Source organism: Poecilia mexicana, unplaced genomic scaffold (assembly GCF_051168715.1).
Source record: "Poecilia mexicana isolate PSO_F unplaced genomic scaffold, ASM5116871v1 scaffold_7, whole genome shotgun sequence".
Classification (NCBI taxonomy): Eukaryota; Metazoa; Chordata; class Actinopteri; order Cyprinodontiformes; family Poeciliidae; genus Poecilia; species Poecilia mexicana.
This window is the reverse complement of record NW_028263376.1, coordinates 5,368,690-5,388,232: the sequence shown is the minus strand read 5'-3', so window position 1 is coordinate 5,388,232 and position 19,543 is coordinate 5,368,690. Positions and strand designations below refer to the sequence as shown.

Genomic DNA, 19,543 nt, shown 5'->3' with positions numbered 1-19,543 from the left:
CCTGATTTTGTCTCACTGGACTTCTGAATTACCTTTGTTTCATTGATTCTTATTTGGGAGTATCAGGTGTAAGTGCCAAAATCAATCATTCGAAGAGAAAATAATAGAACCTTCCCTCCATCCAGGACTTTTACAGAACAGGTGTCAGGAAAAGGGTGGCTAAAATCTTTGCAGAACCCGCACATCGTGGACACAAACTGTTTAGATTTTTACCTTCAGGTTGAGGCTACAGAGAACTATTTGCTAAGAACCAGTCTCCACAGAGACAGTTTCTTCCTCCAAATGTCTCTGATGAATAGACAGATTGATACTATACATATTTTCACTAATTTGACATTTTGTAAAAACGCCATAATATCTACATATTGACAGAACAAGCTTCGATTAAATGTTTTCACTCAGTGCAAAGTGGAGTCAAAGTCAAATTCCTCGTTTTTGTGCAGAAGGTCTGCTAAATACAAATGCACACGTACATTTCTGATTTTTGTTGAAAAAAATATAAAGGACACAGAGAACACAAAGCATTTTACTTTAAACTATTATGAAAAAACATTAAATACATCAAAGAACTGACTTAACCCCAAGTCCACTCATCGTGACTCCGTGACCCTGCTTCCATTGTGTCTTCTATCGTGTCATCCTCTAACACCCACCCCACCCCCTTGCACCCATAGGACCTCCCTTATTACCTGGCCACTCCACTCCACTCCGCTCCGCGAGAGTCCAGCTCCGGGGTTTCCAACAGAGAGGCGCAGGAGCTGAGGGCTCCCTTACCACGGAGCTCCGCAACAAGTGCTCGGAGGGGAAACAGAACTGCGAACATCTCAAACCGGACAAACACGGTGAGTTCACTTTCGCCCTTGTGTTTGCTAACATTTAGAGACACATTGTGCACAGTCTCTTGCTCGTTTGTTTTAAATGGAGCGTTTATGGAAGTGAGTACTTATAAACACCGAATCTCCCAATTTTGAGCTGAAGAAATACTAAAACAAAAAAACGAAATTAATAAAATGTCCCCTGTGACATATAGAGTTCATTAAAGAAAGGCAAACGAATCCAAACTCCTTCATAAAGTTGTGTTCTTCGTGAAATAAACAAATGTATCATGTAAACCATCAAAGCGCTCCAATAGCGGTGATATTCATTGACTTGAACCCAAATTGTTGCCTTTCCTAGGCAGGCAGGCAGGCGGGCAGCCCGTGTGGATGAGCGCTCAGAGATGCAAGCCGCGCTGTTAATGCTCCTCTGCGGTAAGTAGACTGCACACTGAGCTTTGAAGTCGGTCTCTGCTGCAGAACAAATCCTCAGAAGTGATCCAGTGAACGGGATCTCCACGTCACGGGGCTTTCTTTGATTAGTCTCTGGAAAATATGGAGCATATATGTCAGATTAGAGATAATATACGCCTTAATGTTGCTACTTTGCTCACCTGAGAGGTATTCCAGCGTGATCTCCTGAAGTCGTGTGGAAAGCTTAACTTCTCTTTCAGTTTCATTCATTTCTCAGTCATTTCTTATTGTCCCCACCTGTTATTCCCAAAAGACGTACAAGAGTCGTGACAGATCCCACGCTCCCACCCGGTTGGCTGCTGTGTCTTTCTGAACACAGATAAGATTGCAGATGTTTCTTTTTTAGGGCCTCTGGTGCCCCAGGGTCTCCGAGGTCATCCCCTGTTCTGTCTCTCTGCATCTCTGTGGGAGGTGTCACCCTGTTTATGGTCCTCCTAAAACAGGCCAGCTGAATCCGCAAATAGAGGCACTAACTTCACACCTATATGATCGTCATCTAGCTTTTCAGACTGTGTTTGTGTTTGGTATTTTATGTGATCGAGGTTGTTAAAGTAAAGGCGTAAAGTGGTGACACTGCAGTATTTCTTTCATTATGCAATGCCCTGCAGAAGTATTCATACCACTTCCGATTTCTCAGATTTTGTCTCATTGCAGTTACAGCCAAATTTTTTTAGGTACCGAAAACCAAAAAGTGTCTTGAGGTCAATGATTTCTGACCTGAGACAGAAATCACTGCTCATTCTTACCTACTGAGAAATAGCCAAGGTGCAGTGAAATCGGTCTCATCTGATAAAAGCATCTTCTTCTTCATGTTTGTTGCGTCTTTTACATGACTTGGAGCAAACTGCAAACATCCACAGTCCAGATGTACTGTGCTTGACTATTGCTTTTTCTTTCTGAGCTACAGACCCCATGTTAACATGTACCATGTTTCCGCTGAGCTGTACGGCATGGGTTAGTGTGGTTGGGTACGCTACTTTGCCTGTTTCCATTGTAAAACCAACCAGTACCACAGCATTCCTGGGTGCCCTTCAGTTGTAGGTCCATAGGACCATGGTATGGTACAGTGAGGTGGACTTTCTTGCGTCACACAGCACATGAATTGATTGGAGGACAGAAAAACATTACTGCCTGCAACCAGCATAAGATATAGGCTTACTAGTGTGCCACTGTTGTTGTCTCACTAAGAACATTGAGTTTAGCTCCTGCTGCCCAGTGAGGGTTCATCTGGCTGTGAAAACTGTCTTGGTACTACCACAGAAGCTAATATTCACGGCCATCCTTATCTCTGCTCTTGTGGATTCAGCCAATCAGTGGCAAGGAAAATAAAAGTCGCTCCTGGATTGACCGCTTGGCAAACATCAGCCAATAGTGGGTCAAGTAGCTTTATGTTTAGGCATTTCAGGTTGCAAAGGTTTATTTCTTTCAGCTACTTTTGACATGCTTTATGAAAAATTATGCAAATAGGTGTTTTGGTTTGGAGCTACGTTCCACAGAGAAATCTGCTAAAGCAGATATTTACCATTCTGATCTCTGCTGAGCTTCTCAGTTCTGTTGTTGAGCGTGAATTTTTAAGTTTCATGCTTTGATTATTTCCGATTTTTAATGTATTCATTCTAAACTGAGAATCTAGTCTGAGCCTCTACAAGTGGTGCTGCTCCTTGAAAGCCCACTGGATTCAACTTAAATCAGGTTTATCCATTGATCATGATTTTAGGAAAAACACACAAATACTTTCCAAAAATAATGGGTAGTTTTACTATTCATTTTGGTTCTTCCTTTGACTTGTGTTCTTTGTGCTGCAGAGTTGAGCGGTGAACCAATTTGTCCATGATGGCATTTCACTGAATATTAAAAAAGTTGGTCTGAGTTTCATATTAACAATTGAATTATGACTATATGAATTTTAGAAAGTTACTGTGCTGACAGATGTGCTGTCATCTGGTTCTCTTTCATGGTGCCTCATTCCAGCAGTTATTAGATGAGAAGTGGGCTTAGCTTGGAGTAACCAGCTAACCTGACAGTTCTGGTTTTTGACTGTGGGAGGAACCCAGAGTCACAAAACCCAGAGTACCCAGAGAGAATCCATGCGTGAACAGGGAGAAGATGCAGAGTCCATATGAACCCAGGACTTTCTTGATATAAAGTAACCATGTCACATTATATAATAACATTTTAATAAACATGCAGTGTACAAAGCAATTAAACATTCATCAGGTTCAATAGATAAATGCACTTGATAAATGTCGAAAGATCATTTCTACAGATAAGTCTGTGATATTCATCTAAAACTACAGGTGTGCTTCTGCAAGTATTTAAAAAAAACCTTGATGAAAAAGTGAAAATTAAAGTTAAGTAGAAGAAAAATGAAAACCTTGGTCGTTGCTGTTGTGTATCAGAGCTGCAAATTGAAAGTGTTGTGTGCTGTCAGGTCAGTGTTAAGAAACTGTCCATTCAAACCGACACTTCAGGAGGACGAGCTGTGGGGTCAAGGGTCAGCCGGGTTAGAGAATGGGTTAATTGGATGTGCACAAATGAATAGATGTCAGTTTGTGTGTGTGTTTGATGAAAGAGGAGAAACACTCAGAGACAACAATGACAAATAATTCAGCCATGCTCCACTTTTCCTTTTCACCTTTTTCTGTTTCTCTCTGAGAGTTAGAAATTTCACTAATGGGACGTGAACATAAAGCTTTTTTTTAATGTCAACAGTAACCGTAACAGCTTTGCTTTTTCTTGATTATACCACATTCATTGGGTTTGCTTTCTAACCTAAAGTGCCTGCTCAGTTTACTACCTCCCTTTCAGGTACATACAAATCTGCAACTGTGTGTTTAGGATTGTTCTTTTTCTTTACACCAGACGGCCTCCTTAGAAATGTGTGTGTGGCCAGGTAAGAGAGGGTTAGGCAGCGGGAGTTTGACTCCTATGCAAGCGTCAGCCTCCGGAAATGTGGGGATACCAGAACAATGGTTCGGTAAAGCCTACTAGCTTGCAACACTAGAAACAAATAGAGAGGCAGAGGGAGGGAGAGAGAGAGATGGTGAAAAACATAGAAAAGGTGGGGGTAGTAGTGGTAGGATAGAGTCAGGACAAAGAAGAAAAAAAGAAACAGACTTTGGAGAAAGAAGAAAGACAGGGTAGTGGAGCTGGTATATGAAAGGACGGTGAGTTAGGTTTCTCCGTCCTGTTGACAGGGGCTTTTCTGGATTAAAACAGGAGATAAAAAGGCAGAGGAGGAGGATTGGTGGGGGCAGGATGAAGGGAGCTGGTCTCATTAAAAACAATGGAAAGGCTGGCATAGTGGTAAAGTGGACTGCAGTCGCCAGTGTACACCAGAACAGGTACTCTGCTTTAAAGAGAAAGTCTTTACACCAGAGCTATTGGAAGAAATGTAGCTACTACAGGTCAATAGAAAACTACAGTTTAGAGTTACTCATAAAAGTTTTGCCTTTGTTATTCAATACTCTTTATTTAGAAACTAGAAATGTTTCATAACGTGATTAGTTGGCCATTTAACTTCAGAGCAAACTGTTGAACTTTACAGCTAACATAATTATTTTTAATCTATTCCTCTTAAAAACAGATTCTCCTTCTTCTCTCCAGAAGGATAGTAAGAGTATATACTTTTCACCTTTTTAAATATTCATGTGTAAGTTTTGATTTGTTTTCTTATTATGGCAATGAGTCACAGGTGTGGTCTGCCAGATTGCTGTGTTTAATGCATCTTGTTTAAAAAGTCCCAGATGGTGCAGTGTGTCAGACTAAGAGGAGAGAGAATGAAGGAAGGTAGTGAAAGGAGGAAATGATAAAAAGGACAATGTCAAAGGAAAGGAGAGAGGACCTAAGGTTATTTTCTATGCATTCAATAAATTAGCCTGTTGAAGAGTCACACAGTTCGAAAGTCTTTATTTCTTGAAAGCATGACATTTAATATTGGAATATTACATTAGACAAATAAAAACCTATTTCTAAAAACAGAAATGTGTGCTTAATAAAAAGTGTGTTTCATGCCTGCTTAAATGTTATTTTCAAAAGGTACTTTTAATCTGACAAATGAACCTCATCGTAACCCATATTGTAATTTATTGAATATGACTATTTTCTCCATCTAAATCTAAATTAAACTTTTAGCAGGTTTTTTTTTTGTTTTTAACAATGATGTCTTATTTTGTGTTTATGACTTAAAAAGTAGATTATGTGTCATGCATATTTTTCTGTTGATCCAACAAATCAGGCAGAGAAACTGTTGCAGCTCCCATTCTTCACGCTTGACTTTAATTAAGTATACTGCAACTTTATATCTCCTTTTTGTCTTAATGTTTTAAGCTAACACATATACTAGCTCCTAAATGAAGCAGCTTTCTTGTTACATTGAGACAATTCTTGTTCATTCTTAGAACTCGTCCAGCCAGTAACCTGTCTAGACTTTAATAGATACATGGAGGGAAACCAGAAACAATTCTCTTCTCTCAGGGTTTACACAGGGTCATTACCAGTTCAAACCTTTTGTTAAAAAAATCACTTCCCATGGTACTCCCTGGTGTACTCTCAATCATTTCCAAGCGTGCTGACCTCTGCCCTCGGCTACTCAGAGGAAAGTGGTCCATTATACAGATGTGGCAAATTTATTATTTAACAACTAGATGCAACACAATAATTATCCTGCACGCTTAATAGTTCTACATACACACAGGAAGACAGAAGGCACAGCAGAAATACACATCCATAATTGTTTGTAGTTAAACGCATTCAACTGTTGCATAAATTCTTTAAAACGGGCACTTAGGGTGCTGTGCACACGCCATGCCTCAGTCCTGTGTGTGTGCTGTGGTTTCCTCTATGTGTAGGCAGACCTTCTTTATCAGAGGTTCTGATTAGAAGCTACAGCACACAGGACTGTACTCCCATCAGAGGTCTAGGACTCCCTGAGCAGCTGCTGAGCGCCAGGGCAAACACACGGCACCCGGGTTACTAACCACACCGGCAGCAACTTGCTTTCTTTGGACAGGCTGTCTGGCCTCAGGACACATCTGCTGGCCATGTGTACCCCCACATACCCACAATCAGCCTTGCTGCCATTTAACCTCTATCATCAGTATATCTTTAGAAAAACTGTTTCACATTAAATCTGAGTGATTGGTAATTACAAGTCGGCAGGACAGGCACCTATTGTCCTTTAGGTTCCCTATACCGTTCATTCAAGCAATGCCAAACATAACTGGCTTCACTTTGACCACCTGTTGCTGTCAGTGTCTCACTCCGTATTTCTTAACCACTGTGAAGTGAGTCGGACATTTCCAGCATCAGGCAGGAATGTGGAAGTGTCTTCCAGTGCAACCAGCTGCTTCCCAGAGCCAAGCCTTGTTATCTTAAAAATCAGTGTAATAGGAAGCGTCTGGTTTTTAGTCAGTGATACTGTCGGTTTGACCAGAAGGCAGTCAGTCAGTCATAGTTAATGGGGCTTACAATCATTGACACTTTGAATAATACAGGTTGCTGCATAGTTTCAGCTGAACCATTGAGGGAGGATCAGCTTGCTTTTCTCAGCTGTGATATCCTGAGCTCTCATGTAATGGTCAGTAAACTTCTGATCTTGTAACTTAAAGAGTCAAATCAGAATTGGTCGATTCTGTAGTCCTGTTCTGGTGGTGCTAAGGTTCAGTGCAGTCTTTCCTGAATGAAATGCAAATCAACTTCAAGCTCCACCTAGGATGTTAAAGGGATATTTTAATTTTTTTAGTGCAGTTCTGTATAGCTAATTAGTAATAAGTCCTTTAACTGTCATAAAAATATGTTTAATCACTCTGGGCTTCTTAGAGTAGTGGACACTAACAGATAGTCAGACGTTCTCCCATCATTTCAGCTGATTTAATTATTTCAAACAATTCCAACTGAAAATGTTGAGTATGATTAGTATGATTCAATGTTATATTGAATCATACTAGTCATCTAAACTTAAACATATTGTTAACTTTGGTGCTATCAAGCAGTACACTTGAAGTGACTCAAACAGATGGTCAGTCAGTCCTACATTTTAGCTGTGTTCATACAACAGGGGCTCAATTGCATTTCTTTTTCTTTATTCATTTTTTAAGATGGGAGTTCATATTACTAATTAAATATGACCAGAATCAAACTTTTGTGTGAACGGTTTACAACCCCAAAGCAACCCACATGCACAGAAGAAGAACGTTGATGCCAAACAGCAGTGGATGGTTTACAGAAGTAATAATGGATGCTGTGGTCTATTGGTATAATTTAACATTGTTGAGCAATTGGATTTGACAGTGTTACAAGATCATAACAAGAGAAAGGAAGCCAAGAAAAAAGAAAGCACAACTAATAGTGTTTCTTTTGGTGCAAAAGTATGACGCATGTCTCACACCAATGGCGTAGAAGTCGGATAAAATGAGACATGATCATTTTGGCTACAGACGCTTTGAAAATTGTACATATCTGTTTCAGCAACACATATGGAAGCGACACAAATCCGATTTTTTATTTTTGATATGGAACGATAGGAATTAGGCTGTTCACACTGCCATGAAAATGTTGGACATGAGTCGCATATGGGGAAAAGATATCTTATTTCTGTGCATTATTTGCCTTCTGTGTGATGGAGCCTCAGTTTAATTCTGCTTAACAGCAAACATGGATTGTCCCATGCTCTGCATTAGTTTTTACTTCACTAAAGTTAAAGTTTTCCCCTGCAGACATCATTTACTCACCTTTTTTACTGCTTCCATCATTTAAAAACTTTATTTTCTAAAATGAGATGTTACCTTCTTCCCCCCTCTTTTTTAATCAAAGGGCTTTAGCATTTGAATTAGGGAGGGTGGCAGTAGTCAGGAAGGTGAACACAAGGGCAGAGTAGGGAGCCTGGTCTGCCTGGGGAGATTCAGTGGTTATTAGAAGAAAAGAGAGACGGGAGTCGAGGCCTGAGAGTAATAAAAAGGTGAACAGGGAGGAGAACAGCTGGCTTTTGGGGTGTGGGAGTCAGCCATGCATCAGCTAAGTCCAGAGCAAAGAGAGACCAGAGACTATGAGAGGGAGAAGGTAAACTAATTAGCTGGGAAAAGGTAAAAAACAAAAAAAACAAAAAACAGTTTTGACTTAAAACAGGAGCTTGAATGCAATTTCTGATAATATTTTAGCTCCCTTGAGTTCAAGATCCATCTAACTTAAGTCAGGTGGTCAGCTCACTGGAATGAAACTGGAACTAAACACTCTCCTGACAATGTCCATGTTTGCCCCATATTCTTCTTCTTTGTGCCCCAGTAAACTGTGTGTTTAGTTGTTAATGCTTGTCTGTTGGTCTGTCAGTCTTTGCTTCCTGTGATGCCTTACCTGGTAAACGTGAAAGCAAACTTGGCCCCGCCGTCCTGTCTCACAGGAATCTGGCACATGGATGTTGCTTCTCGCTCCCTTCTGTTCCAGAGCTAGAACATTTATTTGTTTTATTCAAAATGGAACAGAGAAATTACATTGACGCTACAATATGAGACTGACAAAAATCATGTTTTTTTTTTCTTTTTATTTCACAAACTTTGATGCTTCAGCTATATGGTGATGTGTGAATCTGTCCTTTTAGGGAAATGCAGTTAGTTCTGAAATTAAACAAAGATTTGCATTGTTTTAATGGTACCACAAAGTGGCCTGCAATATTAGTGAATCTTATATTAGCTCATGGGAAACAAGGACACTACAGCTGATATTACTGTCATTCCTATTGAGTTATGATTAAAAACAGTTGCTTTAAAAAGAGTGATACTTGAAATCATTCTTTTGCCAACTACCTCCAAGGAAAATATTGCCATTACCAATGCTTTATATCACAGGAATTTCCTCAGAATCTCAAGAAAGTGGGGTTTCCCTGATCGCAAGTGCCAAGACCTAGTCTGGTAAAAAACTAGTCTTTTGTTTTACGCCTTGCTTCATGCAGAGTCTGGACCCATGGGTCGTGAGAAACGATTGGTTGCTGGATGCGTGGACTCTGTTGAAGATTTTGATTTTACCAAATCACTTTTTGACTGTGATGTATGTAATACGCCAGTTGGACTCTATGAACATTACCAGAAATTGCCTTCTCTATAAACAACCATCCTCCACTACAAAAGAGAGAAATGCCAAGCTCAACGCGGCAGCTCTTAATGTTATTTTAATATTTGGAAGGGCTTCCAACAAAAATTGCTTTGTTCATTTAAAAAAAACATTATTGTTCACAACTTATCCTTCTGTTCCTTGATTGGCCCAGTGGAAGGTTCAGCAGAAAAAAAATATTTTCAACGGGAGAAAGCCCAGACGGAGCAGTGATGGGAGACAAGAATTGAGCAGAACTGCGTAGGAAGGCAATGGCCAGGCTAGCATTGAGCTATCTCCTTTGTCGGATTCAACTGATGGATTTGGTTACAGTGTAAAGCTTGCTAAGGAAATGCAACAGTTGGATTTGAGTGGAAGTAAAAGTAAGTGGGCAGCAAAGAAGTCACTTCTGTCCAGAAAAAACTAAGAGACAAATCACAATTTGCTGGAAGTACCAGGATTAGACTCTTGTTTTGTCTCTTTGGGTGATTTGAAGTTTGAATAAAGAAAACATACTAGAAGGTCAAATATTTTTTTTTTTTCATTTAACAAACAGATGCATTATTACTGCTTGGAGGGGGAAAACTTCCAGGACCTCAGTATGGCCTGGTCTGCTTGGTCACACACTGCTGTGGATGACATCTCATTTCTCAACAAGCATTTGTTGCAAGTGAGCTAATGTGGTTGTTTTGGTCACTCTACCATGAACAGCATTCTCTAGTTGATCCCACAAGTGAGCACTGGAGGTGAGCTGCTCCCTCATGCAGCCCATTTTATTACTTCCAGACTCTAAAGGTGCTTTTCCATTAGACCACTTCTAACCGGTACTGTCCCGGTCCGGCCACATTCATATTCTACTAGCAAATCCAGAGCGGTTCTGTGTGGCTGTTCTTAGATTCTCCACACAATTAAATTAATTTATATGTACACATCACCACCATACCCATATAGAAATATGGAGGTTACTTTTTAGATGGAATTGTGTTTTGTTTTGTTTTTTTCAAGATGGATGAAATAAAGCAAGTCTCTTAGAATAAATAGAAAAGTCACACGTCTTGTTATGCAGTGTATGTAAACCTTTGGTTTCATCTATTTGTCCCTGCTTTATAAATTTAATTGTTATAATCCAACTTGGCTTAAAATGTCTTGATTTATTATTATAGTGATACAGTTGAAGGAATTCTCTGCATACATTTTCTTCAAGGTGCAGTTCGAGTCATGGCTCATGTTGTGTTTAGAAATCTGAAGACAAAGAGAAAAAGTCGCTCAGATAAGAAGACAATGAAAAACCAAGTCATTATACAAACATCAAATATCTGCTTCTGTCTTCAACCTGCCTACTTCTTTCTCTCTCATACACACACACACACACACACACACACACGAGCCTAAACCTTTGAGTGCCGGCCAACAGTATTCAGGACAGATTTGATGTTGTGTCTGGATGGATCAGCCCTTTGTCTGGAGGGGAAGCTCTGTTCTCTCTCAGGCGTCTGCCCTGTTCTACTGGTGATTCCCACTCTTTCTCTCACACACTGACAGATAAAAGACAGGAGGAACAATCTATTTTACATGGACCATTTGGCTTGCTGTAGTCTTCGCTTATAATAATAAAAAATGTTGGCAGCTTTGGCTGTTTTGTACATAACCACTAATAGGTGTCTTTTGTGGAGTCAGCAAGCAGAAGCCTGATGTTTGCATTGAGTAAGATGAGGGAGGATCAGTGGTTACGCTGTAATTAGGAATGAGCGTGCCTTTGAGCAGAAGTGGAGCACATGTGTTTGCATAGATGCACAGGTGGGCAGCGTGTGAGCTACCTTCATCTGCCTGGCACCGATCTGAGACTTTGCTTGTTGCAAAGTGTGTGTCGAGATTGTTGAAGGGTGTTTGTGTGAGTGGATGTGAAATCCTCCTCTGCACTGTTCTCAGCAGGCTTCATATCTGCAGCTGGCCTCTTTGCACTGCCACGCTGTGGAAGTCTATGTTCTACTGCATTGTAATCACAGAGAACATACAGACACGCTTTTCCATTACAAATGTACGCAAAACTTTGTCTATTTTCCGCTAATGTTGAAAAAACACTATTTTGCTATTGCAGAGTTTCCATTAAATAAGAAACAAAATTAAAATCACACGTGAATAAGTTTGTTCACACGATAAGTTATTAAAAAACATTCCATGCAATCATCTTCCAACTATTAGTTTTCTTTTTCGTGGTCTGCACCAGTTGTTGATTATGTGACTCGTGTGATGTGAAAAAAGTGCTTACATTGCAGTTTAGTGAGAAAAAAATAAAATAATATTGATACAGACAAGATACCACCTCATCCTAGCAGCAAAACGTTGATTCAAAAATGAGTTTTTCCGAAATTCCATTTTCAATTTGCTCAATTGCATTGAGCAAATGTATTTTCGAAATGTCAAATTGTGCTGTTGGTCAATGGAAACACATCTAGTGACAGATAAAACAGCCAGCTCTCTAGATGTGATAAAAACATTTTTGGTTTGGTTGAGAAATCCTTTGCTCCATAAGTGGCTTCAATATTTTGCTCAGTGAGTGTAAGCAACCAAACCTGGACAAGGAAGGACAAAAGGTTTTCAAAAGATGGTAAAAAAAATTTCAACATGGCAAACTTTGAACATAAATGAATGTTAAAACTGTCACATTTCTATTTGAAAAACTTTTTGAAAAACATGTATCCATTTATTTCTACTTTGCAAATATTCTTTGTGTTGGTCTATCACATAAAGTCCCAATAAGCACAATGAAATGTGGGGTTGTTATATAACAAAATATTGAAAGGTGTGAATACTTTTGTAACTAGTTTTTTAAATGTGTTTTGCAAAAACATTTCCTCCTTATTGTTTTCTATCCCCTTTTTTGTGGCTAGAAATGTTGCCATTTTGGTGAAAACAAAGTAGAACTGTGCTTTGAAGTATTTCTTCTCAAACCTTTCAGGCAATTTGAGAGGAAATCTTAATGTACTAAGATTGTCAAATATGAGTCGAATTGTTTGCACAGCAGCAGCCTACATATTGCTTTTTCCATGGCTGAGTTAAGATAAGACACACCTGCTCTGGAAAGACTGTAGATTGACATCAGGAATATTGTACACTCTTCATGCTAATTAACTCTCTCTCTCTCTTTCATTCTCTCTGACCTATAGGAGGATACATTCAGATTTATATCTGTTGTATATCTTAATATTTATCTATCTTAATAAATATATATATATATATATATATATATATATATATATATATATATATATATATATATATATATAAATTGGATATATATCTGAATGTGTGACAGCTGCTGCTGGTTGCCATGAAAACGTATAAAGTTTATTTTAACTCCCACACATAGCCAGACTATGTAGTCACACCATGGCTCCAGTGGGACTCCCATCACTTTGGTTCAACACTGATATCATTCCTGGTTTCTCTGTTACAGTATGATGTATCATGGCCAAATTTAGTGGACTTAGATTACCTCACTCTGATCTACTTTGGTATATCTGTGGATTTAGCTGGTAACTGGGCTTTGTTGTCACGTCTGTGAGCTGAGTTTGATAACCCCAGATAGTCCCTCTAGTAGTGGATGTTGTCTCACATTTATTAGACAGTAGTTGTCAAAGTGCAGACAGCGGCGGGTTTTGACTTTGTTATTCTGGCTTGCTTCATTAAGTAGCAGAACTTGGGTGGACAATAAGAAAAAAGCAACAACATAAAAATGTCAGTTGAACCCCTGACGTTTTTTTATTTCTTATTTTATGTCCATATAAAGCTGAGTCCAGTGGACCCTGTTTCTTAACTCTTCTGCCATCTTAGCACAATGTTCAGGAGGAGCAAGGCAAATGTCATGGTCAGAGAGTGAGAACATGCTGTGGGACAGGGTGACGGTCTGACGGTCTTTCCGAAACCACACACGCATGCACACGCACACACACACACACACACACGCACACACACACACACACACACACGCACACACACACACACACACACACACACACACACACACACACACACACACACACACACACACACATAAAAATAACCAAACTCGTAAAAGCGCACAGTGGAACCTGCAGGACTACACACAGAGTAAAAAAACTTGTGGGTAGGTTACCCTGTGTCTTATGACTGCAGGAGGGTTAAACAGTAAATCCAGGAGCAGAAAAATTTAATTTGCAAAGTATGTGGAAAAGAGGAAATACAAACTAAAACGAAGCATGTGCCTGAATCCCAGCAATGCAAAGCAATGCAGCTGACTACTAGTTCCAGTCACAACACTTAGGAGAAAGAGCAGGAGTCAACACAGACATCCATTACATTAAATTTATTGTGTTTCTATATAGATATTTTTCATTTATTTATTAACTTGGATTTATCCAGGAAGTCATCATTGAAATTATGCTGCCGCCTATCATTACAACAAAATAAAACTAAAGTTACAAACATTACATATAAATAACATCCACAAAAACAAAACAAGTTTTAACTCATAATGCATACATTCCACTCAATTAATACGTGATTGTTTTTTTTCCTTTTCTGTTGTAAATTTTACACTTATTGTAATGTATATCATTACTACATTTTATGCCATATTGCACATTCCTATTTGTGACTATGTGCCTTTAGTGTTTAAGGACTTTTTCACGTTCAGAGTCTTAAAAACCTTGTCTATGTTGGTGTCAACTGATTATTTGTGGACTTACCAGAGTCTTTAGGTATTCTATCAGGACTACCAGGTGTTTTCCCACTTGATAGCTCAGAAGACTTCAATTGGGGACCAGAATTGCAACATTTGTTATATTTTCAGCTGGTGCGGTTTGCTTTCACACTGCACTGTCAAACCAAACCGTTAAAAAACCCTGGTGCTGCATCAAAATTCACTGAAGGTAACAACACAAAAACCTCAACAGAAAACAAATTCCTTCTTCACAAAATAACAACAAAAATGTAGTGCTGTTAGATTTGAGAAGTTGTAGGATTTCTCTTTTGTTTTTAGCAAAAGCCCATGAGTCATTTCTCCCATTAGCACTAGACTCGGGTTGTTTGGGTTGTTTTTACGCACGATCCCCTGCACTGTAATCCACTTCCTGCTATTGGAGCAGTCTCCTGTCTGCTGGTATTCATATGCAGGGTTTCCCTCAGAAACCTTGCTAAGCTCCATGGTAGCAGAGCTTGGACATTGTGCCCCAACCAGTCAACCAGTGGCCTACCATGGTTTAAGTTAATTTTTTTTTGGTTTTCTTTTTAATTTTTGATCCTTTGTTCAAGGATATTATGCTGCCATTGTACTTCCAACCATTTTACCAAAGAGATTCTTTAACTTGTCTTTTCTGTATAAAAGCGGCCTTTAATAAAGAAACAAAAAATGCTTTGCCTGGTTGGGGTGCAAGTAAAGCCTGATGTCCTGCCAGGCTTATAATACTCTGGGGGAAACCCAGCATACAGTATGCATTTGAACTGCATTGGAATTCACATCAACCAAACCAAGACCTAAGTTTGTAGGCAGACCAGAGTTCGCTTTTTTGGTCCTCAATGGAGCAGAAAGGAGAAGACTAATTATTTGTCAGCTCATGAATGTCATAAATCTCTGTTTTCAAATTATGCCAGTACTGTTTCCTCCATTTTTCTTTTTGATCCATAGCTGGTTTCTATCCCTCCAGGCCTGGCTGCCACAGTTGGCAAGGAACCAGACCAAGCCCACGGCTGTGCCCATGGCAGCTGTTATCCAGCAACTGGGGACTTGTTGGTTGGAAGGGAAAAAAACTTGAAGGCCTCGTCCACTTGTGGCATGAGAAAAAAGGAGCGATATTGCATCGTCAGTCACCTGCAGGTGAGTGTTTGTCATTCCCTATAGGATCTTTTTACTTTTGTTTGTTTTTATTTGATCCCTGAATTCTCTCTCTTCTTGTCACTATATTTGATGCTGTCCTATCCTGCCACAGGATGAGAAGAAATGTTTTGAGTGTGACTCCAGACGACCATACGACCCAGTGTACAACACCATTAATCACCGGATAGAGAATGTTATCACCACCTTCAAACCACATCGGAAAAAGTCCTGGTGGCAGTCAGAGAACGGTTAATGGATGCTTGTGTTTTGTGTTTTAACCAAACCACGTAAATTACAGAGGGAGTGGTAAATGAAATTATATTTTGTGGCTACTTTTTTCGTACTAGAAGTTAAATCTAAGAATGGATAAAAATGAAAAGGGGTCGAGGGAAAGATGACGAAGCAGTATTTTACAACCACAAGTCCGAAGCAACTTGTAGCTGTAGAGAAGTATAAATGTTTCACATGAAGACACTGTGGCCAACATCCTCCCTGGAGCTTCAGCTCAGCCTAACAGGCCCAGCTGTGGCATCTCATCAGAGGAAGGGAAGGAGGAAAGAAGATTAAAACCTATGGAAAGATAAAAGTTAATCTAGAGGAAATAAATAATAAGAAAAATATTGCATATTTTTTATGACTAAATGCACACAACTTGTGTCCAATCTCCATTTTTTTTGTTTTGATCTGCTGAAACAGATTTGTGCTGATTCTGATTATTTTGAAAGCGATCATATTAGAAGATATCAGAACCGTATTCAAAAAATGTTTTACATTTTCTGGCCCAAATCAATAATCCAAAATCACTTCAAAGGTTTAAGAGTAATCACTGCTAAACTGTCTTTTATAAAACCACTATAATTAAATTATAAAGCTGATATTTTAAAGGGGCATTTCAGTAAATTATAATATAGAAAAGTTCATCTTGTCCAGTAACTCACTTCACAAGAGGAACATGTTATATTGATTAATTCCACACAGACTGACATATTGGAGCCTTTATTTCTGTTAATTATGTTGATTTTATGCTTATGCCAAATAAAAACACCACATTTAGTTTTGAATTTTACATCAGACTAACAAAAATGTATTTTAATACAAAGTACAGAAACTTGTGGAAAATATGTTTTAATACCTGCTTAAAGGTTTTTTTTTTTTTTTCAAAAGGAACTTTTAATTTGACAAACAAACCTCATTGGAACCCATATTCCAATTTTCTTAGCTAGTCTATTCCTAACATAGCAACCTTTATGTGTATTTCCTTCAGAATGCACATCTTTAAGTTTCCAAAAGCTTGCTGAGTTGATCAAATTCATCAAGCAAGTTTAAAGTTTGAAATAATAAAATAGAACAGCTTGGCTGCACTCCCTGTATTCTTCCTGTAATCTTCTGACCATCTTCCTCTCTCTCACACACCCTCAATGAACCAGACATTTTAGATTTTGTAGAAAATACTGTTTTCTTTTAAATAGTTTTAAAAAAATCCATCCACCCAACCAAATAGATTAGTGACAAGCAAAGCAGATGCTGCTTCCAATATGCGACGCCTCCCTACAAAATACATGTTTCTATGCTTGACCTACAGCAAATATATTTAACTTCCATATTACAAAATAATGAAAAGTTTTGCTGATCTCAAACAGAAAAGAAACAAAATTGTAAAAAGTTCAGATTATAGCAGTTCAGATTTTAAGCCTTGTTTCTTGCATGGTTTAGCAGTTCTTTCTCTTGTGCTTCACTATAATGTCACAATCAAATCTCTGTCTGTGTGCACACAGCTATCATGGAAAAACAGGAGTATAAATAGGTTGTACTTTCTGTGCTCCTTTCAGTCTCATTTAGTTGCTTTCTGCTTCTATTCTTGTTTTTGTTGCAACATGATGTTGGCATCAGTAGCAACCCATTGTTTAAATAATAGGGAGTAGATGGGAGGTTTGATTTCCCCTAAGACGTGAAGTAAAAAAAAGAAATAAAAAAACCCATAAATGAAACATAAAAATTATCCTATATGAACATCAGAACTGGTTTTAGTGTGAATAAAGCAAACACATACAAAGTTTCTGGAGTGACTGTGTTTAAAAATGTGGGTTTGTTCCTAAAAATAGGGTCACTGACGGGAAACTTGCTCTCCTATTTATGATACGAAGTGATCTAATACCAAACTTTGTGCAAACTTGTTTTACTAATAAATTGAAATGATGCCCCTGATTCCTGCTTTTAAGGGGGGAATATTATGTGTTTACCAGGCGCATAGTGCCATTTTATAGCACAATCAAGTAACTGTGTTAACTTCAGTGATAAAAATTCAGTACATATCAAATATGACTTAAAAGAAATTTGACTTTGTCATTTAGCGCCTTCAGGAAGTCATCACAACATGGTGCCTCTATTAATCCTTTAGCAAAGTTTTTACCAGCATTTCACAGAAGCTCCTATAATAAGGAGCTCAGCTGAGTGGTTCCGCCAGGTGTTTACTAATTGCAGCTGGCTAGTCTTGAGGAGTTGAGTGGGGGAGTAAAGTGGAGGGCTGCTCTGTGAGGTGAAAGCTCAGAAGCTTGGAAACTGCAGCTCCAAGGAGGAGCTGTGCCTTGAAGGTGGCGCTAGATCCACCCAGGTGTTGTGCACAGCTGGATGGTTGCCATAGAGATTAAAGGATTTGTGAAATATGCATGATAGAATCAAAGCAACCCTCCAGGTATGTTTTTGATGAGAGAATATTATTTTTTTTTGATTATGATTAAAACTAATCATAATAGTTTTAATCATTAATCTGATGCAGTTTCTCACTGCATCAGTGAGGAACGTCTGATGCAGATGTAAAGCAGTGTGATTTCCATTATAATTTTCATTTCTAACTACTTGAGTGGAAGAAATGTTTTGGGTATACCTGTCTTACTAATGTTTTCTTTCTCTCAGGAAAGTCAAATGTTTTTATTGAGTTGGATCTTGAGGCAGAGTTTCATTTTACTCATCTAATTATGACATTTAAGGTAAGATAAAGGTACTTCACTCACTTTCCTGAAACAAATTAGAGTTAGTGCTAGAATATAAGAAAAAAAGCATTGCATTTTTTTTCTTGCAGACTTTTCGCCCTGCTGCCATGCTTATTGAGCGATCAGCAGATTTTGGTCGAACCTGGCAGATCTATCGCTACTTTGCTCATGACTGTGATGTTTCCTTCCCTGGAGTCTCTACAGGTCCTCTACAAAATATCAACGATGTGATCTGTGAGTCACGTTACTCTGACCTGGAGCCATCGACAGAGGGCGAGGTAATTCCCATTGGTGCTTATAAAAACATGTTTACATGTTGAAGCCCTGCACGGCCTCTAGTGGGTTGTCCTAGGAATGTAAAAAGCTACATTCAGATGTGAATATTACCATTATATTCCAGATGTAGATGTAGACCACATGTTGTGGTCATTGGTTGGTAACATCAAATTGTAGGGCATTTTATCCATTGGATTGCTGTGAATGAGAAGGTTAGACATGCGGATGTTTATGATCGTGGCAGCCATTTTGGATTTGGATCTTTATTGGTGGGGGAAAAAAATCCCAACCACAATTTAGTATTTTGAACATCTGGAGAGCTTTCTATTAATTTCCTTTGGCTTTTGAGTTTAAATCAAGCAAATGTACAATTATTTTTAGTTGCTATAGTTATTAAGCAATTAGCTTTGGTCTGCTTCTGCAGTTGGAAAAGGCTAATAAAATGGACAGATGCTTAACTTGTTGAAATTAAGACATAAATGCATCTATAAATAAAAGGAAAAAATATGAAAACATCATTTTAAAAACTATTTAATTTATATTATTTTATTGTATTGTATTTTTCCTATTTGCAAAGCATATTTCAGCAACAAGGCTCTTGCAGGCAAAGTGCTTTACACCATAATAACATAATATAGTAGCCACCACTTATGACCAAGCAATAAACATTACATTTTGTTAAATGCCATCATCAAGATTATCAAGCAAATGTACATCAAGCATGTTGATCAATGTTCCAATAATGAATCAAAAGCAACTGTAAACATGTGGGGTTTTCTTCGGTGTTTCAGCCCTTATGCACTCTTCTGGAAGTTTGTTCCAGAATTGTGGTGTATAGAAGCTGAATGCTTATTTGGGCCATTAAGTTTTGGAGAGTGCAGTATGCCAGATTAAAATCTGTTTGTGTGGAGAAGACATCAAAAATAAAGTTCAGTTTTTAAATGAGCCCTAAGCATATCAAAGCATAACCAGCATCTCTTGTGCTCAGATCAAATGTACCATTTAAGCCTTTCTGGATCTGTGAATATTTGGGCTCATGGTGCATAGCGTAA

General features: G+C 38.6%; 1 protein-coding gene across 1 annotated transcript in view; it reads left to right on the top strand.

Moving 5' to 3' along the window:
* Positions 1 to 535: 535 nt before the first annotated feature.
* lamb2 (laminin, beta 2 (laminin S)) overlaps positions 536 to 19,543 on the top strand; it is a 44,784-nt gene continuing 25,776 nt past the window's right edge. The window contains exons 1-6 of the mRNA XM_088006916.1: positions 536 to 842; positions 1,177 to 1,250; positions 15,056 to 15,225; positions 15,338 to 15,473; positions 18,139 to 18,212; positions 18,305 to 18,493. Coding sequence (XP_087863042.1) covers positions 1,220 to 1,250; positions 15,056 to 15,225; positions 15,338 to 15,473; positions 18,139 to 18,212; positions 18,305 to 18,493 — 600 coding nt within the window. The 5' untranslated portion in view covers positions 536 to 842; positions 1,177 to 1,219. The remainder of the gene's footprint in view (positions 843 to 1,176; positions 1,251 to 15,055; positions 15,226 to 15,337; positions 15,474 to 18,138; positions 18,213 to 18,304; positions 18,494 to 19,543) is intronic.